Below are 26,410 nucleotides of genomic sequence, written 5' to 3'. Positions count from 1 at the left end.
ACCAAAGGGGCCACAGGGCCTGCTGAATTCTGGGGCTGGTTGGGAGGAGCCCCGGGGAGTGGCTGCCCACCGTTTGCATACGGCAGCCCAAGTTTTCATAAAGGTGGGCTCAGGGCAGGTGGCAGCTGGGGCTTCTCAGAGGGTGGGCCCTGGGGAGGGAGAGATACAAACAAACAGGATCCAAACCTTAGCATCAAGCCAGACGTGGGTTAAATAGTGAACACAGGAACTGGTCAGGACTCTGGACAGATAGACTGGCCTGGGTATTAGAGTGTGGCTCAGCCTTGGCCAGCTGGTGCTTAGGGACAAAAGTCAGACGCTCAGGATGGGGATAAACATGGGAGAAGGCCACCTGGGAAGGGGAATTATACCTTTTTCAGCCACAGACAGATTGGGATCACTGCAGGGTTTGCAGGCTCCAACCACTTGCTGGAACAGGGCCCGCTGGAAGTTTGGCAGCTGAGGGAAGGAGAAAAACATCAAAGAGTGAAAACAACCAGTTACACCTTGGGGGCAGTGTTGTGGGCCACAGGAGCCAGGATATTCCAGGATCAGATGGAAAAATCAAAGCAGTGGTACAGCTCATGCTTGAGATGTGTTGAGAACATCAGGCCAGCTGGAGAACTATCCATGCTATCTGGCTCTGAGTCCTGCCATGTGCAGTGTTTGAGGGTCCACCCTCCAGTGTCTGCCTGGGCTCCAGGTTGTCCTGTACATGGCCAAGAAAAAGGACACAGGCACCCGAGGGTATCTAACTGTATCCTTCTGTCCTGCCAAGGAGACCCACTGGTAGAAAGGATTTAGGGACCCCTTTCACCCCTGAGCACTGGCAGGTTTAGTCTCCTGGAGATGCCCCACAGGCACAGGCCCATGTGAGCACTGAGGGCAGGGAAAGGGAAGCACTCAAGCCCAAAGTCACAGACAGGACCTACTGTTCTGATGGGCAGCGGCCAGGCAGACCTGCTCCTTCCACCTGGCAGGGCTGACCAGGCACAGGGAGGTACTGCTGGGAAGTCCTGGCACTCTGGGACTAGGTAACAGTTGTTTGGAGGTGACTTTCATGGACCCTGACAGAAGGGCAGGGCAGACTGGACAGGAGGGGAAGGAGCTAATCCCTGCAGCTTCTTGTTCAAGGGCCCCATATAGGATATTTGGAGAGCTGTGCAAATGGTGTGGAGAGTAGTCCCAGCGGGTAGAGAGGGGCTTCAGGTGGGTGGATGGATGGATGGATGGATGGATGAAAGAGGCAGAGTTTGCCCCAGTGAGGATGTCCTTCACACACACAGGGAAGAAGGTCATTTTCTAGACCCACGTCCACCACTGCCTTCTTGGGACAGAAAAGAACCAATTTTCTCTGCCAGACTGTTTATAGATGGAGTCCAGGAGGCTGGCCAGAAGGATAGAGAGCCACACAAACAATGGTGGTTCCAACCCTGCCACCACTCTACCCACAGCTGTATTCCATCTGGACTGCTGGTCCGCACATTCACTGCAGTTCCCATCTAGGAGCCCAGCAGCCTTCTGAGGGTCTTATGGCAGAATGAGGGAGGCACGAAGGACAATGCAGAAAGCCTAGCAAGTGCAACGAGGGAAGCCCAGGCCAACACACTTGCAGCAAAGGGCAGTCAGTAGGCTGGCTCCATTACCTGTCCGTTCTCCAGGATGGCTGCTGGATACATGGCACTGCTTGGGCGATCCCGGTGTGTGGGCAGCAGCAACATCATTTCCCGGGCATGGCGGTACTTATCTGGCAGAGAGGGAGAGCCTGTAACCAAGTGAGAACAATCACGCACAGATGACAAGCCACAGATGGAGGGCCCAGAGGGCAGGCATCCTTGGGGCCAAGGAACCAGGATGGGTGTCCCCTTGCAGTTGGGGTGAGGATGAACTCAGCAAGCACAGGAGGAATGAAGCAGAGCCTGGTGGTTAGATGGTGGCGGGGGCTGCACCTGGCATCCCAGCCAAGGCACACATACTACAGCCTGGGGCAATGCAGACTCGCCGACAGCGCCCTCACCATGCTCAGAGGCAGATCATGAGGAGAGCTGGGGACTGGAGCTGGGGCCCTAGGGGCCCTCTGCATCCAGCACTCTTGGGAGATGGGTGTGGCCTGGATGCTGAGCTCTCTCAGGGGGCCCAGGCATGGGCCCAGGCCAGCTTGCAATGGAGCCATCACACAGAAACAGACACACTCAGATAACACAGCAGCACAGTTCTTACTTGACACACTGTTTCTACACACTTACCTTCTCCAGACACCACTGGCCCCGTTCCCAGCTGGCTCCCTACCACCTTTTCCCAGATTCCAAGCCTCCAGTGCCTGGCCTCTGCCTTCCTGGCCATCCTACTGCAGACCCAGCCACACTGGCTGGGGGCCCAGGGCCCTGCACACAGGGGGCTCTCCAGGGTTTCTAAGACTTGCCCTTCAGTGAACTCGGGAGTCATGGAGCTAGTTTGGGACTTGTGGGTCTTTAACCCAGGCTCTTGAGTTGACTTGGTTCATGCCCTTCTCTTGTGAGACCTCCTCTGGCCTGAGGGGCTGTTATGGAGGCCAGATGTGGTGTGGCTTAGTCCCCATTGATGCAGGCCACAGCTATGGGCCCAGGAACCTGTCAACCAATGGTCCTCAAGGGGACCTTCCACAGAAGTAGTGAGAATAAACTTGCAGGCTTCCCTTGGGAAGATATAATTTAGAAGGCCCTCCAAACGTGTATCACTCATTGTGCCAAACACCAGCATGTCCATGTCAAATTAGTGGGGTCTTCTGGACCCTTCGTGGGAGGGTCACCTGGACCCCAGTGCCCCCTACTTGCCCACTGGCAGCTCGGCAGCCTCTGGCTGGTTCAAGTGGTTGAAACCCCTCTCTGTGGTGTTTTCTTAGTGAGGCTCCATCTGAGAGGTCAACCTGCAGCTCAGGAGGCTGTGTGTCCCTGAAAACCAGGGTCTCTGGGCCTTCCTGTGAGTGTGCCGTCCAGGCACTGTCAGGGTACAACTAAAAAAGGTCTTCTGCAGCCAGGCGTTCTTGAGAAATGCCTCTTGTACTCGTTTTAGTCCAAGAAGATGAGGCTTAAATATGTTGAAAAAGTCAGTATATTAAAAACAAGTAAGGCAATTATTATTTAAGTAAACTTCTTCCACAGCTGGTCTGAGCGATACTGTTTACAGAACCTCAGGGCTGGCTCTAAGACCTAGTTATAAAAATATCCTTCATTGATAAGGGAATGAGTAAAGTATGCTTTTTTGAAAAACTTGGCCTGAATTGCTACTATTTGGTGATTTTTTTTTACTTACATCAATATTTTCTTTTAGAACTTATGCTCTGAGGCAACCTCAAAAAGACGGCTGTGTAAAGAAAAAGGAAAAGGGCTCCTAATCCCACTGGTTTCTATAGTGCCTTTCCAGCAAGAAACTCTGAATACTCCCTGGGTCCTGCTGGCCACATCTCTGGACAGGGGTACCCCCAACTTGGCGTGCACAGAGACACAGCCCCTTTATACCAACTCAGTTACATCAAACTCATATCTAATACCTATCCCGCACCAGGCATGTGGTTGGAACATGGTGTACCGCCTTGCTTAGCTTGGCCATGGTCCCTCACCTCACGGAGCTCACAGTCTGGCTCACCAGGCCAACCCCAGATCTGCGCACTCAATATCCTGATACATGTTGCAGGGCTAGGATGGCGGGACAGCAGCCTGCAAGCCCCAAGGGCTATGCTGAGGATTTGTATCCATGTTATGGAGGCCTCTCTGGTGCGAAAACAAAAGGGTGCTCTGTGCTACCACTAGATTTTCTAACTCTATCATCTTCCTTCCTTCCCAGTTGTCTTCCCTGGGCAGCCAATACCATGGTAGGAGAGAGTGATGGCTACTTTTCATGAAAACATTTAAACACCACAAGGGCTTTTGTGTCACAGGACTTTTGAACTACTTCAGTTGTAGTTTGGTAAACCCCAGGGGGGCTAAGTCCCAGCATGACTGAGTTATTCAAGGAGGATCAATCAAAATCTCCATGTTTCCTAGCCCCACTCAGCCTTTTGACCACCAGGGGGCGCTGCTGATGTACAAGAGTTTAGACTATGCCTTGCAGGCCATTCAACTTGAAGGTTTCCAAAGCAACCAGAACCACAGCAGAGTGTCAATGGGCACGGCAAGGAAGGCTATTGGTGACATGACCACTCCTGGGAGTGGGGAAAGTGACTCCAATGCAAAGGACTCTCCAGAACACTCTCCATGAAAGCCTTCCCCTCATCCGTAACATCAGACATAAACCCCAGAGTGGGCCGCTCTGTTTCTTCGGTGACCCCAGTGCATCTACTACTTCACCTATCACATTCATCTAAAAATATCAGTCTTCCTCTATGACACCAGGTCACAGTCTGTATCTTCTCTCACATGTGGGCCTGACACATGTTGGGCCCATGGTTTCCTCCAGATGGGCCTACACATGGATTGCATGGATGCTGTAGCCTAGAAGTGACTTCCTGCTCTTTCTTAATAGCCTCTGCTCTTATCATGATTCCCAGCTTTGGGCCCCGTTCTGTTTAACCATTTTGTTCACTTTTATACTTCATATCTACTCCAGAAAGGGAGGGAGCTCCTATCAGCCTTTCACTATATGATATTCTAGAGTTTGACCATCATGATAGCTTACCTCCAGAGATGGCGACCATCAATGTCTTCCCTCCCAAAACACATGCCACTCCTCACATCATGAGGTGCAGTCTTATTCCACACCCTGGTATTTGGGTTGGCCTTAGTGACTTGATTAACCAACAGAATGTGGCAAAAGGGATGTTCTGGGACTTCCAAAGCTGGGTAATAAGAAGTCTTGCAGCTTTTGACTGGGTGTCTTGGAATGCTTGCTCTGGGGAAAATCGTTTGCATGCTGTGAGAAGCTCAAGCTACAGAGAGAGGTCATACGTAGGGACTCAGGTTGACAGCCCCAGCTGAGCTCCCAGCTGACAGGTATTATCACCTGCCAGCCACGTGAGCGAGCCATCTTGGATGTCCAGCCTAGTTGAGTCTTGAGATGATTCCAGCCCCCGGTGACATCTGACTGCAAGCTCATGAGAGACTGCAACTGAGAATTGCTCAGTGAGCCCTGTTAACCCACAGAATCACGCAAGATGATAATAAATTGTGGTTTTAAGCCACTAAGTTTTGGTGGGTGGTTTATTATGCAGCAATTGATAACCAAGCCTTTTGAAATAAAAAGGGATCACTTCCAAACAGGGAGAACATAACTTCTCTCTATTCAACTCTGATGGTGTAAGAGCAACGCAGACTTCTCACTGAGCACTCGTAAAAGCTTGATGAGGGAATAGATTAGTATATGGTTAGCTGGAAGGACAAACGTGGTACCAGAAAGCCTGTGAGGTCCCTGATGGCGTCTTTGTCCTCTTCAGGGCACCGAGTACCAGGCACTGCCTAGAGGAAGTGTCTGAGCAATGTCAGAGTGGAAGTGAGTTAAAATGTCCATCCTTTGCTGCCTCTGTTTTTATCAATAATCATGGTTCAGAGATCTGACTTCAGCAAGAATACCCAGCTAAAGACTTAGATATGGCTGAGTATATCTTAGAGAGTGTTCAGGTTAGGAAAAAACCCACACAACAGATTAGATTACAAAATCTGTTTCTGCAGCTCTATTCAGGAGCATTACCTTAAGACACTGCAAATGCTAACCTCCACTACAGAAGTCATGGCTGACTTCTCAGGGTTTCCTTCCTTTTTATTCCCCAAACCATCTTTTGATGTACCTTCTTTATAACACAAATCACTGTTGCTTCTCTATGTTTGCAGCCCTCACATACTGACAAATCTTCAACATGCACCCATTTGTTGGATCATTTTTCTTCTTTAACACTAGAAATACCTGCTTCCAAATGCTGGCTCCCCTTTTTTGAGTGCCTTGGTCCATGTTAGGGAGGATATCATGGAAGTGGAATGGGCATCAGACTGAGGGCTGGCAAGTGTAAAGACTCAAACTCCAAAATCAACTTGGCCACAAACTGGTTGGATGGCCTTAAGCCCCTCTCACTGGACCTGTTTCCTCCACAGGGAATGAGGGGTTGGGCTGGATGCTTCAGGTGAAAGTCTGTAACTGTGCCTGTTGCAGCCTTACCCCCCTTCTGCTGTCTGCTGAGGCTTTTCCCAGTTGGCCACTGCATCTCTCTCTCCATCACTGCTACTGTGGGCCTTTCAGGTTTGTGTGCTATGAAAGAAAAGGGTTTTTTTTCCCCTCAGTGACCCTCTATGTCATACATTTGTGCTATTTCTGTTTATCTTCATAATAATGAGAAGAACAAAGAGACTCCACCCCGCTGAAGCCTGGAAGCAACAGCCAGTGACTAGCTGGTAAGCTCACCACTCTCTTCTGCTACTATTCTGCACAGCCAACCCTGGGAAGTGCTAGATTTTAGTCACCATAGCTAATTTCCATTCCACTGTGAATGTTTCTATCTAAAAGGACAGAGAATCAAATTTTACTACAGGAACTAGAATCAGAATGTGAAAAAGATGCTGGCTCAGAACAATATTTATTCAACTGAACAAGAAATCAAGCAATAATTGGCAAAGTTAATAGCTTTTTACAGAGCCATCTCTCCTGATTAAGACTTTCCCAGGCTTCCCTGGTGGCGCAATGGTTGAGAATCTGCCTGCCAATGCAGGGGACACGGGTTCGAGCCCTGGTCTGGGAAGAGCTCACATGCCGCGGAGCGACTAGGCCCGTGAGCCACAGTTACTGAGCCTGCGCGTCTGGAGCCTGTGCTCCGCAACAAGAGAGGCGGCGATAGTGAGAGGCCCGTGCACCGCGATGAAGAGTGGCCCCCACTTGCCGCAACTAGAGAAAGCCCTCGCACAGAAACGAAGACCCAACACAGCCATAAATAAATAAATAAATAAATAAATAAATAAAAATTAAAAAAAAAAAAAAAGACTTTCCCAACTGAACAAAGATTTTTTGGCTGTTGTTACCGTTTATAATAATATTTTCCAGGGTTAATTTTAGTCTTCAAATTTAATTTTCATACTTTTTCATCATGTTTGATTACTCAAGACAAAACTCACTTTTGCCTTAACTTTGAGCTTTATTCTTGCAAACACTTCAATGGAAAAGAACTGAGCCTTCCCCTAGGCTGTGTGTCCTCTTACTGAGGTGGAGATGCGATGGCTAGCTACCTCAGTGGCAGCATAGCTGCAACCACTGCTCCAAGCAGGGTCTGAAGCCAGCCAGAGAAAAAGATTTGGAGGTAGGACCCCTCGAGTCCTTGGTGCTAAAAGCGCAGGTGAGCATTCTCTAAGTCACAGGGCCGCTTTCAAAGACATAGCCACAGATGAGAGGAGGACAAGTGGGGCCCATGAGGCTCTCTCCTCTCCCTTCTGCAAGCAGCGCCCTGCCATCCTTACCTCGGGCACTGGAAGGGGCAGAGGTAATCATCTGGGATGGTGCTGAATGAGTGGAACTCAGGCTGGAGGAAGAAGGGCTTGCCTGGGACGAGGACAGAACAGAGACGTTGGTGACTGAGCCCTGGTACCTGGGGTTGGGATACGCGAGCTGCAAAGGGAGAAAAATTAGCAGGATAGAGGTCTGAATGGCCAGGATTGTAGACTGGCCCAGAGTTGGCTTCTTCATGCCATGAGGTGCCCAGACCCAGTGTCTGATACTGTACCCTTGCCCTGATGGAGGCCAGGCTGATGGCCAGCACTAAGGGTCACCTATAACCCCAAAGGAGCAGGGCTGTTGGGTAGACTCTAGTGATGGTGCCCATGGAGGAAGCAGGACTTAGCCATCAGGAATGCCAGGCAGGAAGGCAATCTGTCAGAGGAGCATTCCCATGGGATCTCTAAGAGCAGCCAGGACTGAAGCTAGATTTCCTTCTTGGGAAAGAAGGCCTGGGAAGTGCAACATGGGATGGTGTGGAGGGAAGGCAGTTTTGCTAGCTCTGGGTGTTCTGAATTCAGGAACAAGAGAACTAGGCAGGGATGCCAGTCCTCAGGCCAGCAGAGAGGTGAATCCTCTAGGTATGGTGCCCTGGCCCATTCTCCTTGGACAGTTCTTGTACCTGCATGTGATGGTACAGGTCCTCAGGAGCCTCGCCCATGGAGCTGTCACCCAACATCACCACGTTTCCAGCTTCGCTAGATGTGTGTGAGGAGAGAGAGGATGATGAATGGCGGCCAGTCCCCATCAAGTTCATGGGGCTGTGAACAAGAATGGGAGATAGGGAGGAGTCAGGTCTGGAGCTGAGACACTTTGCTAGGTGGTGGGGGGAGAGTCATGGGTGTGTATAAAACAGTCATCCCCAAGCCTTAGCCATCGCTGGTTTGGATGGTTCCATAGCCAATGCTCATACCCATCTGAGGCCTGGAGCAGTCCTGAACCCCACCAGGGGCCCCTAGTCTGGGAGGGCCAACCGTAGCTTGGCATAGACTCGACCTAGAGTTAAATGGTTTATGGCCACTCAGTCTGATGACATCAGCAGTGTCGCAGGAGGAATGAGAGATATGCTGAATCAGGTCAAGGATCCCAGGTCCTCCTTGCTATGGGGTGTTTATCTGAGCCAGTGCCCACACCCGGATGGGATCTGCTCCTAGGTCAGGGTGTCTTCCTGGTTTGGGGAAGCTATCAAAATAGCTGGCTGTGAACCATCTGTTGGCCTCCTTCCATTTCTGTGGCCACAGGCTTGCCAACAGTTCTCTTCTATCAGTTCTAGGCAGCCCCCCATTCATTCATTCCTTCTCATTTGCTGAGTACCCCTCTGTGCTGACTTGCTGCTCACATTGGAAAACAAACCCAAGTGAGGGCTCCTCTCCAGGGTCATCCCCTGGCCTGGGCTTCCTGCCCTGGAGACTTGAAGTCTCCCCAGTGGAGCCCCGGTGACCAGGACTCCTGAGTGCAGAGCAGGGACACCTTGATGTTCACATCACCATGTTGTCCTCTTCCTTAAAACCAACTGGTGATCCTCATTCCCCCTGGGATCAAGTCCAAAGGCCTGAATGAACCGAGACCATCCAGAGCTGGTCCTGGCCCTCTTCCATGCCCTGGAATCCTGTACTCCAGCCACTTGGCTCTACCTGGAGTGCTGACCAGACTGGCTTGCTCATATCTTGAGGTGTCTGCACATGTTAGTGACTTTGCCTGGATCTTTTCTGCCCAGCAAACTTCTACTTACCCTTCAAGACTTAACCCAAATGCCCCCTCCTCCGTGTTCCCACAATACCATGTATACTCCTCTGTCACCCAGGATGACTGGATGCAGAGTGTAGATCCTGTAGCAGGAGCTGTGTGTTTGCTGTGCACATGGGTAAGAGGGCATGTGCGTACACACAAGCACTATTTTGGACTTCCTTGCTCTGATCTTTGACATTCAGACTTACCTTTGTGGAGGGGACCCTCCTCAGCCCTAAGGCCATACCTGTGCCGGTGGGTCATCTTGATGTTCTCTGGGCTCATGGGGCTATGGGATGCTAGGACATTTCCCCGTGGGGTGCTGGTGCCTGAACATGCAGGACTTAGCTTGTCCAAACCCGGAAACTCCTGTTGAGAAACGAATGCCCCTTCATAATAAATAATTAAGAATAAATAAGTAATTAAGAGGTGAGAGGGAAGAGCAGGCTGGTGGCAGGAATGTAAAAGAAAAAAAAATCATATACTGTTGGCTGAACCTGAACTACTGGCTTCTTTTGGGCAGTGACCCCTTCACGACTAAAGCACCCTCCTAACCACACTGCAGCCTGGGGCAGAGGCTGTGAGGCCTAGGTCAACCCACTAAGAGCTCATCTGGAGTAGGCTGAGGTTGGTCTGAGTTCATAAGAGTGTGTTAACAGGCATTTCTCACTATAGGAAAAGTAGAACAAGAGCTGGGAAACAGGAGAGGAAGAGCTGATTATCATCTGTCAGACAGTGGACACCTCTTACATAAGAACTGGAGTTGGGTTTTATTGGATTGCTAAATGGCTCAGTTCTCAGTGACCTGGGTTAAGTTGTCTGTGACACAGTCTATGGGGAGACAGGACACAAAATCCTGATGCAAGTAATTGGAAAACAGTACAGTTCTATTTTTGCATAATTAAGTATGTAGACATCTTGGCAGAAACTTTTGATCCCAAATCCTCCTGGGTGACAGCACATTGGTTTGTGTCCCTATTTGTGACTCTGAGGAAACAAAGCACAACTGTCCAGGCTTCCTGAAGTCCTTCACAATCTGTGGGCCTTAGGTGCACTGGGGATGTTTCTGAGCTTGCCCTGAAGAAGCAGGAGGTTTTCCACTCCCTTCTTCCAAAGCATGCAGAAGGCTGAAATGTGCTTCTGCAGCTGGAGAGGACACCTCCATGTGTGCCCTGGAGACCCTGAGGTATGTGGGCGAGCATTTTGTGCCTTTTCCTGCAGTGACCTGACAGCCTGCATGCTAGAGAGCTCCCCCAGTGGCCAGGCTCTAGCTTGCCTGGGTCACCTGCTGTGATGGGGAAGTTCACACACAGAGAGACCAGAAGTTTTCGCTCAAGACCACCTGAAGCCTACTCTCAGCCAGACAGCATTCCCTGTAAGACCCCTGGAGGGAAACTAGCCCTGGAATACAGACCCTGCTACTGCTTGTGTGCATCAGTCCTTGGGTCAAACCCTGCCATGGAGACCTAGGAGGCAGGTCAGAGTCAGGGAGATCTTCTGGGGCCTGGGCCAGCCCCAGAACCTACCTGACCCTTCTAAGAGAGGCCAGTACAAAAGTACTGCCCACTCTAGGCTTTCTCAGATGTGAGCCTGGGTCATCAGACATGATGGAGGAAGAGGGAGGGAAGGGAGGCAGGGGGTTAAAGAGGAAGGGGAAAGAGAGGGGAAAGAGGGAGAGGGAGGAGAGAAGGCTGGCTCAGGTTATGCCTTACCTCTGTAGGTTCCTGGGATGAAAAATATCTCCAAAGAGATCCCTGCACGTGGGCCGTAAACTTTTCCTCCTCATATGAAAACCTCTCTTCACCAGCACAGTGCATTGAAAAAAACATTCTCTGTCCTTGAATATGACTCCTCCTTAGGGAGGAAGTGAGTAAGAGGATCCTGGGTGTCCTTCTCCTGGCTAGAGCACCCACCTCTGCCTCCTGCTATCCTGTGGTGGGAACAGCTTTTCCTTCACGTTTGCCTCTCCAGCCCCTCTTCCCACCCCCCCTTCCTCTGGCTTGCTGCACAGGTCTGGAGGAAGTGACACCTGGTTATACTGCAGCAGGGACAGGACAGGGATCAGCTTACATGGTAGAGACTGGCCCGCATCATCTGGAACTGATCAATCAGCTTCTTATGCAGAGGGCGCATTTCTGGGTGCACGAACTTCTCATGAACTGCCAGCCCGACTCCAAGAACATGAACCTATCAGGGTGATAGACAACACTACTCCCTTAGCCAGGGAGCAGACCTTGGGTGCTGCAGCTATCCAGTTATCGTGTGGTGACTAGCCTTTCCCTCCTAGACACTGGCCTCTAACCCCGGCAAGACATACCTGCTCTTGCATGAGTTCCTTGAGCTGAGTGATCTTCTCAGCATCTCCTGGGTGCTTGGTGATGTAATCTTTATCAAAGAAGGCCTGTGAAAGAAAAGGCCACGTCAGGAAGACTCTTCCCAGGGCTACTACTTAGAGTCTGAAGGTGCCACTTGAAAGGTAGCCGGGCTGCCTCCTAACAGGTACACACACCAACGTACCTCTAGCTTGGCCTGCTTGAACCTCCGGCAATCACAGATGTGTTTTTTTGTGTCTTAAGAAGGACCGAAGGTGACCAAGTAATCTAAGCCTGAATGCTGGTCTCAGCCCCTCATGGAGCCTTGCTGGCTTGGGTAGGGCAGGCAGGGCTGGTGGCCAGGGTGAGGGGACTAGTCTCTTAGCCAGCCCACAGCTCACTTCTTGTGAAGGGCTGGGCTCTCAGGCTCCTCTTGGAGGCCACTTAACATCCTTCCATAATCAGATGGATTACCCATCTGTCAGAGTTCAGAGAATAAAAATGAAGAAAAGGCCCCATCAGAGAGCTGTGCAATGTAAATAGGGAGTGGCAGGGAGCTTAAAGCCTCATCCCAGGACCATCCTTGGCCAGCTGAGGCACAGCCAGGAGAGGGCTTGTTGGGAAGGCTTCCCTCAGAGGCTGGAATCTCAAGAAGAGGCACCTGAGAACTGCTTTCCCAGCCAGGGTTTGGTCTGGGACCCCAGCTCACCTCTTGGTAGCGTGCAATGCCTCCATTGACAGCGGCGTCAATGACGCCATTCAGGCACATGCTGAGCAGGTTGACGTTGCCGTGCACCTGCTTGTGCTGATACTGGCTGATCAGGGCCCGCAGCTCCTGGTTCTTATTCTCAACCACCTGGATGGCATTCTCCAGGGGGCTCACCTCCACCTGGGGACACACATCAATGGTGTCATCCCAGGCACAATGTCAACCCCTCCCTCATCACAGTTCTGACAGCAGGGATCTATGACCTGTGATTCTGACTCCCCGCCCTTGTTCCTGTGGAGTTGGGACTCCCTGAGCCCTTTGTAATTTCCTCTTCTAATCTGTAGGCACTTAGAAGTACAGTAAATAGAGAAGAGCACCAGTTCTGAAGTCAGAGGTCTCTGGCTTCCTGAACTTCAGAGAATAGTTTCTGCATTCATAAATTGTGAGAAAAAAAAATACCTGGTGCCTAAGGGTGTTGTGACTATTAAATGAGAGAACGAAGGTGCACAAAGCCTCCAGCACAGGATTGCCTGTGGCAGCCTAGGCCAGATAGGCGGCCTAAGCACTCTTTCTCTCTTCAGCCCTTAGAGAAAGGCCCCCAAAGCAAGAACTGAGGAAGCAGCTGTGAAAATCAGCCCCATCTGAAACGTGTCTCACCAGCTCCCTCCTCTCCACTTCGAACCACCGAGAGATGCCAGGCAAGCTGTGGGTCAGGGTCAGCGTGGTTCGCTCGATCCACAGGCTCTGCAGGGAAGGCACAGGTAGGTTCAGGCCATTAAGTGATTTTTACCACGCCCTGCCTGCCCGAAGGGTGAGACACTGATGAGCTCCTGAGAAAGTGGGGCTTGCCCCGGCCTCGCTATAAGCACTGCCCCCACTTCCCTAGATTTGTTCACCTTGAATTCATTCTCCTTGTCCTTGGGGCCTTTGTGAAAAGGCCTGTCGTACCGGAACTTCCTCACATTGTTGACGCGGTAGAAGCTCTTGACGCGATCTGGGACCCTGTCCATCTGCAGGACGTCCACATAATCTGGAATGGGCGTCACTGCATAGATCTGCAAGTCTGGGCAGGAAGTGAAGGAGAAACCCATAAAGACTGAAAGAGAGATGGACCTGAGTGGCTGACCCCTGTCATCCCCCCAAAGGAGAGAAGAACACCACAGCCCTTGTTCCCTACTGGCAGCAGCAGCATTTCAAGGGGCAGATCAGACCCAAACACAGACCGAATCTCCCTATCTGCCCCTCTCCCCGCTCCAGCAATCAGTCTCCTGAGCACTCAGCCAAGCTGAGATGTCAACAGCTAGGTGTTCTCCAGTGCCCCTTTAAGAAAGAAGGGAAAGGGGTCAGGAGAATGCAGGTGTCCACCCCACAGAAATGAAAAAGCTGCAAGGGCCTGGGCCTGCCCACTGTGGGTAAACTGTATTTACTGCAAAACAACATTTTAACAAAGTACTCTTTGGGATCTCTGTGGCGAGATAACATATGGGAGTCTACCTGCCCTCCTCTCTCTGGAACAAGCTTGCCACAGTCATGGCGACCGTCATGAGGTCTTCAAGGAAGCTGTGTGTGGGGAATGAGGGGCAGGCCAGTGTTTGCATTCAGACTTCCAAGTGCCTCAGACCCCCTGTCTCCTCCCCCATCCCCAGAGCTGTGCCTCAGTCCTGCTGGCAAAGGCTCTGGGTAACAACAGATGCACGTGGGAGTAGAGCAGGACACAGAAGTGGAGTATCCCTGTGGCAAGAGTCCACAGTGATTGCTGCTGGCTGCCTAGACAGACCCTTCATAGGGCAGGGTGGGGACTCAGGTGCTGGCAGCAGCCAACCAGAGGGATAAAGGTCCCCCTGAAGCTCAGCTGATGACCAGGCCCCCATGGCTAAGGGCATGCCACTGCCCCTCTGTGAAGCACGAGTGCCCTGCTAAGTGTCAGTCAGTAATGAGGACACACTCTGCTTCAGGACTTATAGGTAACCTGGCCTGTTTGGCCAACGACATGGCAGAGGGGCAGCTGACTGGGTGGGCCTCACCTCCCAGGACCCCAGCCCTCCTTCCCCTACTAAGTGTCAAAAGATACACTGGGCATCACACTGCAGGATGGTGTCATCAGGGTGGTTGGGGTGCTGCATGGCGACAGCCTGTGGGAACTCGCTGAGCATCCTCTGCTGGAAGGCCTCCAGCCTCTCGTAGTCGTGGCCACGGCACACGTATTCTTTGTTCTGCCACAAACGGGAGAGCACACTCAATGCCTCGCCTGCAGCCACCCATCCCCCGCCTCCTCATCCCACAGACGTGTCCTAGGAACCCCTGTGGCAGGCATGGACACAGCACTAAGTCTCTGCCTTAAGGGAAACGATGGTCAAGAAGGGTGAGGGACAGCAGAAGGGAGAACTGCACTGTGGTGTGACAGCCCGGGGTGGTAGGTACGGCAAAGGCTGCAGGAAGCTCGAGGGAGGGAGGTCTCCTCACACAGGAAGGGATGCAAGTGGGGAGGCGGGGTGAGATTTTGGAAACAGCCATGCCTGAAAAGAGTCCTTAGAAGGTCCACCTGGGTTAGCGCAGTAGAGAAGAGTGGGGGGCAATCTATGTGGGTACGGTGACAACCAGGGCCACAAGCCAAGGCAGGAAAAGGCACAGCTAGAAAGAAGGTGCTTGTGGAGAACTGGTGGGAGGGTGAGTGAACATGCCTGCAGGTGTGTGCCAAGGAGTATCACTATGCGTACCACCAAATAATTTAGAAAAAGGGGTGATCAGGTGTGTGCTTTTGTAGGATCACTTTTGTCAGCTGGGAGAAACAGTCTAAACGTTGCCCAGTGTCCAGTGGGCATTTATCAACCTCTCTGGCAGCAACTCCTTTGCAACTGTGTCAGCAGAACATCATTCCAGCTACACATTTCTTTCTTTTTTTTTTTTTTTTTTTTAATTATTTTTTTTTAATGCTATTCTTGTCTGCTTACATTCTTTTTTATTTATGTATGTATGTATGGCTGTGTTGGGTCTTCGTTTCTGTGCAAGGGCTTTCTCTAGTTGTGGCAAGCGGGGGCCACTCTTCATCGCGGTGCGGGGGCCACTCTTCATCGCGGTGCGCGGGCCTCTCACCATCGCGGCCTCTCGTTGCCGAGCACAGGCTCCAGACGCGCAGGCTCAGTAGTTGTGGCTCACGGGCCGAGTTGCTCCGCGGCATGTGGGATCTTCCCAGACCAGGGCTCGAACCCGTGTCCCCTGCATTGGCAGGCAGATTCTCAACCACTGCGCCACCAGGGAAGCCCTCTTTCTTTTTTTTAAAAAATAAATTTATTTAGTTTTGGCTGCATTGGGTCTTCGTTGCTGCGCGTGGGCTTTCTCTAGTTGCAGTGAGAGGGGGCTACTCTTCGTTGTGGTGCACGGGTTTCTCATTGCAGTGGCTTCTCTTGTTGTGGAGCACAGGCTCTAGGTGCGCAGGCTTCAGTAGCTGTGGCACGTGGGCTCAGTAGTGTGGCTCGCGGGCTCTAGAGCACAGACTCAGTAGTTGTGGCGCACGGGCTTAGCTGCTCTGCGACACGTGGGCTCTTCCCGGACCAGGGATAGAACCTGTGTCCCCCACATTAGCAGGTGGATTCTTAACTACTGTGCCACCAGGGAAGTCCCCAATTACACATTTCTTAAAACCTCATGTTACATCACACTTGGTACAGGTTAGGTCTCAGTTTTTTTCTTTGTGTACGGAAGGCATGACAAGGCACCTTCAACCCTGCTGCTCTGTCTACCTCACAGCTGGTCAAGAGTGAGTGGCTGGAGGAGGCTCCTCTGAAGCCCTCTGGTGACATCTGTCTGCCTGCCTAGTTGCCTCACTAGATTCACTTTGGCAAATGGTGTCAGGCACTGGCAGCCCCTCTTGGCATGTCTTCAGAGGAAGGGGGAGAGAGAGGTTCCACAGGGCCAGCCCTACGCTTCCCAGTACAGGGATAATCACAGGCCAGGCTGTGGATGACCTCAGCCTTTTTGGAATAGGATTTCTGCCCACTTTTCACTTCTTCTCTTACTATGGGAGAACTCAGCTAAGGCTAGGCCACATGTCCAGATGGATCAGAATGGAAGGGCAACACTGGAAGGGAAGTCAAGGTCAGGAAGAGCAGGCTGGCCTCTCCAGTGGAACAGACAGAGGACAGAGACATTTCTAAGTCCCTTGCTTGATAAGGAGAACTGACAAAGAAGGTAACTGTTTAGAACTGGCCTTTTCATATCCACTCACAAACGTACAATCCTCTCCAGTGTCTGTTCATAAGTCAAATGAAGAGAAACAGAAATTCCCCCAAGGAGGGAGGGCTGGATGTTTTCCTGTCTCCATGCAGATTAGTAGATAATCACATTTGTGAAGCAAGATGGGCAGATGGTCCAGAGAACTCAAGCTGACAGAGCTAGAGTAATAGATGGCCCATGGGGGAAGGTGAAAGAGTAGCCTAGTGTTCTGGGGAAGACCAGCAGGAGGAAGGCACAGAGCATTGCCTTTGAGGCTGGTTGCTGCTTTCAAGTCTGCTCAGGCGAGAGCCCCAGCATCCCTACAGGAGACAGATCTGGCTGCCACTGCTTTCCATGTTGCCCTTGCCATTTATAAAGCAAACGGCTACCTCCACTGGACTTATTCCATTTGCCACAGATGAACTGAGCAGCTGAGGGAAGGGAAGGCAGCAGGTAGCCAGGCCAGGCAGATTTGTATGCATGAAACATAGCTCCTAGTGTGGAAATGAGGATGGACTGATGGACGATATTTCCTAACACCTCTTGTTATTTTTCCTCCATTACTGGCACCCTTGAAACCACGTTTGAACATTTAGACTGTCACTTGAGAACACTGTATGAATGGCTCAGATGCAGGTTCTATACCAGGTCCTACTTGTCAGAAAGCTCTGAGAGCCCTAAGACACTGACATTCCCTGTGACATGAGCATGAGGGGTGGGAGCCAGGTGGAACCATGATGGAGACCTCCTGCTTGACAAAGACAGAAATGGGGAACATCAGGGCCTGATTTTGTATTACTCAAAATAATGATGTTTTGGAGTAAAATCTGGTGGATGACATACAAATTGTGGGACTAAACAAGGAGAATAAAATGACAAGCATAATTTGCAAAGATAAAATGCGAAAGAAATAACTTACAGGGCTAGAATCATTAGCTTATCAAAGGGCTTTCTAGAGATGCTTTTGGTTTCTAATTCTTGTACTATTCCTTCTTTCTCTTTTTTTTTTTGCCGGCTTTCTCTTCTGTTGACCTCTACCCCCACTGCTGTTGTATGATCTATGCTGATGGGGGCAACAAACATGCCACTTCTGATATGCCTGGACTGGATGGTCCCTAGAGAATGAAGGAGGTCCAGTCTCCTGAGGAGATCCTCTACTCATTCACATTCTGCTACTATAAACACTCCTGTGCAATAGACTTAGAGCCTTACGGGGATCACGATCAGGCAGAGAGTGCTTGCTGTCCCTATCACTATTGCTAGTTCCTGTAGAAATCATTTTCTTTTTAGCCTATAATGATTACTGCTCAAGAAATGTGCATGTTGACCTGCCTTACATCTGAAATGTAGTCAACCTGGACTTTGTTGCTTAGCAGACTGGCTTTTTTTAAGGAGCCATTAAGCTCAGTTGACCTTTGATGAGATACCAAGCTTATTATTGCTCACTGGCTAAAGCAATTTCTCCAGTAAGATAGGATCCCAAACACATCAAGGGAATCCTATGAATTTTCCCAGCTGATTCCTGGACACTGAACCTTAGTATGATACTGGAACTGGGGACAATCGGAGCTACTCTTAGGTCTCAACTGCAGCCCTAGGGCTCTTTCATCAGCACAGCTTCGTTTAGGTCATTTGAGAACAGTAAATCCGTATGGGCTACAGCCTACAAGCCCAGGCTGACTTCTCCTGGAGCCTCTGGGTTGTGCTGATTAAAGACAAAAAAAATCGCAACTGTTTAACTGGTGTCAGTATGTCTATGCTCAGTCATTCCTTCCACTCTGTTTATATACCAGCTCAGCCTTTCCAGCAATGGTGGAGCAAAATGGCTGTAATCATCATGGGCCAGAGAACTGGCTGCCTAGGAAAGGCTTTCCACAGCCAAATCCAATGTTTGGCAGCTCTCACAAACCCCAGGAGCAAGGGGACTATCCTCTGAAATCTCTCAAATCAATAATTCTCCACCCTGGCTGGACTGCCTACTGTTGAGGTCAGGGCTGTACTGATGTCCTGTCTGGCTGAGAATAGTCACACTGGAGGATTCCAGGCACTGGAAACAGAAGTTGGAAGGTTTCTAAACATACCTATGGGACATTCTCACACCCTGGTCATTTCCTGCAGGAACTTGGTTGATTTGGTAAGAAAACCACCCTCATACATTCCAGGTAGCTACAAAACAGTACTGCAGAGAGAAACAGAGTCTAAAGTTGGTAGCTAGTCCAGTCAAATTAAGCCAAGTGCTTTTTGTTGGCTGGTCAGTCCTTCAAAAAGATGTGTTCAGTAGAATAGGAAAAAGGTTAAAAAAAAACCAGGTTATAAATAACTTACGTGTAAAATATGATAGAAGTTCTTGTGACTACCTGAATGGACTCACCCGAAGGAAAAAAGGAAACTTCCTGCCATAGAAGCCGACCCGAAAGAACTCAGGCTCCAGGCGTTGCTGCTCCATGATGTTGTCATAGTAGCTGGCCTCCATTTTCTGTGAACGAGAAAGGAAGTTGGCTTGACTGCTAGTTGGCTTGACTGCTAGTTGTGTTGGTTGGCTTGACTGCTAGTGGTGTCCAAAGCAAGTTCTCCCAGGCCTAAGTAGACACTGTCTTTTGGAAAGAGAACATGGTGACTCAGTCTAGATAAAAAGTGAGCCCCTAGCCCTGATCAACCTCTCCCTGGGGAACTGCCTGATGGAGAGGAAGTCTTCGCTCTCCATTGTCCCCTGACGGTGAAGCAGCCCTGAGAGGCTGCTTGGAGTGTCCTTCCCAATGAGTGGACTCAGCCCCACAGAGACTCAGGCTTCCTGTACTTTCAGGGGTACACATTTAACATGGACTTCCTTTTTTTGCTCAGGAATTCCTGGTTTGGACTGATATTCACTACACCAATTGAGTATAAGCTAGTGTTGCTTATAGGTGGCACCATTTTCCATCAGTCCATCTGCATTGCTCTTGTTCATTTATCATCTGACTCGACACTAACAGAATGAGGAAGGCTTAGTTACCAGCATCACTGGTACTGGTCCCAATTTAGGAGATTTTAAACTTTAAAAGTTGAACTAATATCCATGATGTCTGGTATTACCAAGGTCAATAAGTTTTTTAGTCTTGGCTGGCCTGGCTTCAGGTTCAGAAAAACTCACTGAAATCTGACTGGGAAGACAGCCCTAATGCACTCAATCAAGCCAGCCTGCCAGGGGGCAGCGGCCTTCAAAGACCAGTCAAAAAGCTATTGCTAGAGAACCACATCTATTATATAGGCCCAAATCCTGATCAGGATCAGGGAACACAGAAGAGCTAGCCATGCTGACAAGGGTGCAGGAGGAGGATGAACTGAGATTCCTGACTTCTCTTTGCCAATGACCTGTTACGATTTAATACCCAGCACCGGCAACTAGGAAAAATTTGGGAGACCTTCAAAGTCCATTTCACTTAATTTTGAATATTTTTCATCAAAGAAGGGAAGAAGAACTTCCTTTACTTGGCTGCTTAGAATTGACCATAAGCCAAGGCACTGAAAGATCTTATAATGTTTTCAGATGAAGCATACCTGAACAAAATCATTTCAGGAAAAGCTTCTTCATGAAGTCGAGCTGCCACCTCCTCCTTGAAACCCCCATCCTATCCTGTGTATACTACTTCTCCCTTCCTTGAGCACCAGTGGCCCTTGGGGTCTGGATCATACAATCATTTGTCATGTGTTTGTTTTGGTTCCCCAGCCATAATGCAAGCATCTTGAGAGCAGGAACCTTGGCTTTTGCTTCTCCTGTACTGTCCACAGCACTAAACCAAGGGCTGGGTCCACAGTAAACGCTCCCTTAGAAGTTGATGCCAGAAAAGTGCTAGCACCTCCACTCAGGGTTGGGGTGGGGGAAGGGGCAAAGCTCACCCGAATCCAGCTGAGGCTCTGATAATCATAGAGGCTCTCATACTGACACGCCAGCTCCCTGCACAGTGGGATCCCAAACTCCCAACTCTGCATCAGAAATAGGAAAAAGGCTTCAGCACCTCAGGCAGCCTCGGAATGGCCCAAGCCCATATCAAACATATCAGAGGGCACAACCAAAGGCCTCCTGCAACTCATATGTCACAAAGAACATATGCTCAAAACCAATTTGTGGAGAACACATAGCACTGTGGTTTTCTGGCTTGAGGCATAGCTTTCAGGTTTCTACTCAAATGTTTCCACTTCCAAGAGGCCTTTCCCTAACTACCTTGTCAAGGACACGCACTACCACAACCATTCTTTCACTACTCTGAAGTTATCTTGTATAAAAAAAGTATTTACTTTTTCAAATTGAAGTACGGTTGATTTACAATATTGTGTTAGTTTCAGGTACACAAAAGTGATCCAGTTATATAAATAAGACTATATACACACACACACACACACACACACATACACACACACGCATACATATATTTTCAGATTCCAATATTACTAGATATTGAATGTAGTTATTACAAGATATTACAAGATATTGAATGTAGTTCCCTGTGCTATATAGTACATCCTTGTTGTTTATCTATTTTATATATAGTAGTGTGTATCTGTTAATCCCAAACTCCTAATTTATCCCTCCTCCACCCTTTCCCCTTTGGTAGCAATAAGTTTGTTTTCTATGTCTGTGAGTCCGTTTCTGTTTTGTAAATAAGTTCATTTGTATAATTTTTTTAGATTCCACATGTGATATCATATAATATTTGTCTTCTCTGTCTGACGTACTTCACTTAGTATGATAATCTCTAGGTCCATCCATGTTGCTGCAAATGGCAGTATTTCATTCTTTTTAATGACTAATATTACATTATGTATATAATATATATACATACACACACATACACACATCCTCCCCCCATCTTCTTTATCCATTCTTATGTTGACGAACACAGGTTGCTTCTATGCCTTGGCTGTTGTAAATAGTGCTGGTATGAACATTAGGTGCATGTATCTTTTTGAATTAGAGTTTTTGTCTTTTCTGGATATATGCCCAGGAGTGGGATTGCTGAATCATGTAACTAAAACTAACTCTATTTTTAGTTTTTTAAGGAACCTCCTTACTGCTCTCCATAGTGGCTGCACCAATTTACATTGCCCCCAACAGTGTAGGAGGTTCCCTTTCTCCACACCCTGTCCAGCATTTATTATTTGCAGACTTTTTGATGCTGGCCATTCTGACCAGTGTGAGGTGATATCTCACTGTAGTTTTGATTTGCATTTCTTTAGTAATTAGTGACACTGAGCATCTTTTCATGTGCCTGTTGGCCATCTTTATATCTCTTTTGGAGAAATGTCTATTTTGGTTTTCTGCCCTTTTTTTTTAATGGTGCAACCACATTTTTTGTTTTGTTTTAATATTTTTTCTTTTCTTTAACATTTAATTAATTAATTAATTTTGGCTGTGCCAGGTCTTATGTGCGGCACACGGGCTCTTCAGTTGTGGCATGCATGCGGGATCTAGTTCCCCGACCAGGGATCGAACCCGGGCCCCCTGCATTAGGAGCATGGAGTCTTACCCACTGGACCATCAGGGAAGTCCCTCTGCCCATTTTTTGATTGGGTTGTTTGTTTCTGATACTGAGCTATATGAGCTGTTTGTGTATTTTGGAAATTAGGCCCTTGTCGGTTGAATCATTTGAAATACTTTCTCCCAGTCTGTAGGTTGTCTTTTCATTTTGTTTATGGTTTCCTTTGCTGTGCAAAAGCTTGTATGTTCGATTAGGTCCCGTTTATTTTTGCTTTTATTTCTTTTGCCTTGGGAGACTGATCTAAGAAAATATTGCTACAATTTATGTCAGAGATTGTTTTGCCTATATTCTCTTCTAGGAGCTTTAAGCTGTCATGTCTTAAATTTAAATCTTTAAGCCATTTTGAGTTTATTTTTGTGTATGGTGTGAGGGAGTTTTCTAACTTCACTGATTTACATGCGGCCGTCGAGCTTTCCCAGCACCAACTGCTGAAGAGACTGTCTTTTCTCCACTGTATATTCTTGCCTGAAGATTAATTGACCATAGGTGTGTGGGTTTATTTCTGGGCTAAAAAGTATTTACTTTTATGTTGTATTAGTCTCAATTAGATGATAAGCTGCATGAGGGCAGGGATCCTGTTTATATCCTTTATCCTCAGAGCCTAGAACAGTGCCAGCCATGAGCAGGTACTCAATAAAGATTTATTTAATGAGTTAATGAAGGAAACAATGACTTTTAAATTAAGATCATTTAAGCTTAGAAACAAGTATGGAAGCTAAGTAGGAAGTAGCTACCCAAGGGCTTGGTAGTAGGTGTGATAATTTCCTTTACAGAAATATTCAAATCTTAGAGCAGGCTTCAGATAATCCTTGCCTAATCACGGCTCGGGCTGTTTCTGTGGTGTGGCTCCTATTATGGTGACAGGCTCATCTAACAGTGGCCTTCACTAAGGGGCAATATTGTGTATTTCCTCCTCTTTTTAATACAGTGCTTTCTCTCTTGGCGAGATTGGGAATCAAAGGTTTACTTGACATTTTAGCCAGGCTCTTCTCCCCAGCTTCTAAGTACTAATTAAATTTTTTTATTATAGGAAAATTTTAAACATATAGAAACATAGAAGTATGAACCCCTACTCATCATTGGGTGGTACTCATCACCCAACCTCAACAATGACCAATTCATGGCCAGTCTTGTATCATTAAACATCTCATCCACTTACTCCTCCCCATAGTTTTGGAAGCAAATATCAGATATCATACTATAATTTCACCCATCAATATTTCAGTATGAATGTTTAATAAGGACTATATTAAAAAAAATAGATTTGAAATAGCATCAGGGAGAAGGACAACACTGTTTTATTCAGGACTGTGTTTCTTTTTTTAAAAATTTAATTAATTAATTAATTATTTTTGGCTGCGTTGCGTCTTCGTTGCTGTGCGCGGGCTTTTCCTCTAGTTGCTGTGAGCGGGGGCTACTCTTCGCTGTGGTGCGCAGGCTTCTCATTGCAGTGGCTTCTCTTGTTGCGGAGCATGGGCTCTAGGCGCACGGGCCTCAGCAGTTGTGACTTGTGGGCTGCAGAGTGCAGGCTCAGCAGTTGTGGCGCATGGGCTTAGTTGCTCTGCGCCATGTGGGATCTTCCTGGACCAGGGCTCGAACCCGTGTCCTCTGCATTGGCAGGCAGATTCTCAACCACTGCGCCATGAGGGAAGCCCAGGACTGTGTTTCTTATCCTTTGAAGAAATTAACGCCATATGGATTGAACTGCAGGACCAATTAAAAATGTTGAAACAAACCAAAGAGAATTTTAAATAGACCCTGACTCCCTGCTCCGATACAATGCCTCTGCCTCAGTGAGCTAGAAAGCCTCTTGTACCCCCACATCACAGCTTTTAAGGGGGCACATGTCTGTCCTCTCTCTGGCTCCAAGTGCTGCTTGGGCAGGTTTCAGTGAAGGGCCCACAGGAGGGTCTGCCTGGCAGGCAGCTCCAAGGGGGCTGGCTAAGCAGCTGAGCTGTGTGCAGACTGCTAGCCAGCCTGTAAGGAGCGCCCAGTGGGGAACTGCTCATTTAGGTGATGAGGAACCCATGTGAGGCTAAAGGCGCTTTGTCTGCTGACAGTAGCTCCCAGTAAAGCAGTTCTACTCTCCTATTAGGATCAACGCTTATCTGCCTCGCTGGCATCTCTGCCCTAATTTGTAGCCCTGCTGCTCCAAGCCTGCCCCCCCAACCCCCAAGTGTGAGCCAGGACACTCTGTCAGCCTTGAGGGTTGTGCTGGAATGCTGGGGGTTTTGAGAGCTACCTCCGAACACAGGGAGGGAACGCCCTGCAGATACAATGCATCCCATCTACATCTTCTCTCTTGGTGTCCTTCCTTCTGGCAGGAGGCAAAGCCAACTACACAACTACTAACCAGTGTCTGAAATCCAATCACTTCTACCAGCTTGGGCAGATGTGTGTTTATACATCCTTGTTGCCCCCACTGACAGGGATGGCACAAAAGTTGCACTGACTTGGCTCACCCTACTCAAACTGGAAAGGAAGGCAAAAGCCTGGGACTCCAGACTGTCAGTCTTTGTACTTCTGTCTACACACAACATTTTAGAAGCAACAGACTCATTCCTTCAAAGGAGTGTGAACAATAGCAGCCCTCAGTAGTAGAGCCCAAGCCCACCCCCACATGGAGGGTTGGTTCAGTCCTGATGGTCTGTATGCCTTAGGGGTCAGAGGCCTCCTCCCAGCTTCCCTTTCTGTCTGCTCCCTCTTCCCTGAGATGAAGGACCAGCTCCCATCTTCATGCCTCCCCTTCCTTCTTTTTTTAAATATTTATTTATTTATTTTATTTTTGGCTGCACTGGGTCTTCATTGCTGCGCACCGGCTTTTCTCTAGTTGCAGAGAGCGGGGGCTACTCTTCGTTGTGGTGCGCGGGCTTCACATTGCGGTGGCTTCTCTTGTTGCAGAGCACGGGCTCTAGGGCACGTGCCCGTGGGCTTCAGTAGTTGTGGTGCATGGGCTTAGTTGCTCCGTGGCATGTGGCATCTTCCCGGACCAGGGCTCGAACCCATGTCTCCTGCATTGGCAGGCGGATTCTTAACCACTGCGCCACCAGGGAAGCCCAGGAGCACTTTTCTTGTATCAGCCAGGTTTTGCTTTTCTGGCGCCATTAGAAAAAAAACCCTGAATGCTTTCAAGAGAACTGGTTAGCCCTATCCACTGGTTCCGTCAGGTATGAAGGTACAGAAACAGAAAAGTTGGACCTTCTGTATGAGCCCAAGAGAATGATTGTGATAAGTACCCCTTTGAGGATGCGCTCATGAAAGGGCTCACTGAGTGGTCTGTTCTCAGCACAGAAGCTGCTCCCCCAGCAATTCACACCAAAGGCAGGGCTGCTAGAAGGAGTGGGAGATCCCTGAGAAGGTAGCCTACGGAGCCTCCCAGTCCTTCTCCCCTTCCTGCTTATCCACAATACTCAGGCAGGTTTTGCATTACCTTCCCTTGTTCATACTAACCTTTAAACCTGCTTTCTTAACACTACTGTAGTGTGGGGTGAAAAGGGGACCATTAACGCTCACGTGTCCCACTGCTGGGCTCAATCAGATAAGCATAACTCTACTCTGTACTCTATGCCCATGGAAAGAAAAATAAGCTAATATACTAACAACACTCATGCACACTCACACCATGCTTATGCCATTCCCTCAGAGCTGGGAGGGCTCGCTGGGCATATGGGTAGGTGGCAGCTCCAGGTGGGCTGGGTGCCAGGAAGACAGACCTAAAAGTGTGCTGGCATGGGGCCCTCCGTCCATCTCTGGACCAGCAAGGAGAGGAGGCTTTGGGCTGGCACTGTGGCTCAGTCACGTGTGGCTGGCTGACAGCTAAGCATGGGTCTCCTTTCTGGGCTAGGTGAAATGAGAGCTCCTGAGGTTTTGGAAAGGTTCCTGCTTACCAGTGCGTTCCCTACATGGGTGAATGTTTTTGACAAACAAAAGTCTCCCATGTTGTGTAAAACTGATGAATGTTTTCTGATTTATGGGCAGAAGTTATTAATGTTTAAATCTTTCTTTTTTATGATAAAAAAGCTTATTTTAAAAAACCAATTTCCATTCAAGTCTGGAGTTCAGCCACTATAGTTCCCTGAACAATCCTGTTTCAGCTTTTTAACATGCTCAAAGCTGAGTAATGAGAGAACAGCTTCAACAAGTTACACAAGCCCAGCCTTTCCAGTGTACGGGCCATACGTGGGTCAGAGGGCCCCACAAGGAGCTCTCCCAGAGATTGGAGCAGAATGGCTGGGAAGTCCCAAGGAAGCCTGAACCAATGCTGACAATGCCTGCTAATTCCACAGAATCAGGTTTAATAGAGAATAACCCCAATGAGAGGAGCCCAGACTATGCTGTAAGGAAGGGAAATCCAAGACAAGAACACGTACCCGTAAGAGGCAGTACAGGCCTCCATTGGCTGTGGTTAGAATCCATTAATTTTTACAGCTCACATTTTCTATAGCAGAGTAGGAAGCTACAATAATTTAAGTAAATCTAATAAATATAAG

At 48.8% G+C, this 26,410-nt stretch overlaps 1 protein-coding gene across 4 annotated transcripts in view; it reads right to left on the bottom strand.

The window, feature by feature from the left end:
* Window positions 1-26,410, bottom strand: part of DOCK3 (dedicator of cytokinesis 3) — a 385,395-nt gene that overhangs the window by 6,858 nt on the left and 352,127 nt on the right. For 2 of the 4 annotated variants that reach the window (XM_036869659.1, XM_036869661.1), the window contains exons 39-51: window positions 20,281-20,367; window positions 18,776-18,880; window positions 14,264-14,405; window positions 13,089-13,255; window positions 12,850-12,936; window positions 12,193-12,372; window positions 11,489-11,572; window positions 11,242-11,358; window positions 9,419-9,540; window positions 8,066-8,204; window positions 7,410-7,557; window positions 1,647-1,765; window positions 372-459 (exon numbers count right to left, since the gene is read on the bottom strand). In XM_036869659.1, the coding sequence (XP_036725554.1) occupies window positions 372-459; window positions 1,647-1,765; window positions 7,410-7,557; window positions 8,066-8,204; window positions 9,419-9,540; window positions 11,242-11,358; window positions 11,489-11,572; window positions 12,193-12,372; window positions 12,850-12,936; window positions 13,089-13,255; window positions 14,264-14,405; window positions 18,776-18,880; window positions 20,281-20,367 (1,585 nt within the window). Of the gene's footprint in view, window positions 1-371; window positions 460-1,646; window positions 1,766-7,409; window positions 7,558-8,065; window positions 8,205-9,418; window positions 9,541-10,939; window positions 11,026-11,241; window positions 11,359-11,488; window positions 11,573-12,192; window positions 12,373-12,849; window positions 12,937-13,088; window positions 13,256-14,263; window positions 14,406-18,775; window positions 18,881-20,280; window positions 20,368-26,410 lie in introns of those variants that run through there. The other 2 variants (XM_036869660.1, XM_036869662.1) reach the window with 2 other exon arrangements.

Source organism: Balaenoptera musculus, chromosome 11 (genome assembly GCF_009873245.2).
Source record: "Balaenoptera musculus isolate JJ_BM4_2016_0621 chromosome 11, mBalMus1.pri.v3, whole genome shotgun sequence".
Lineage (NCBI taxonomy): Eukaryota > Metazoa > Chordata > Mammalia > Artiodactyla > Balaenopteridae > Balaenoptera > Balaenoptera musculus.
This window is presented reverse-complemented; position numbering and strand designations above follow the sequence as displayed.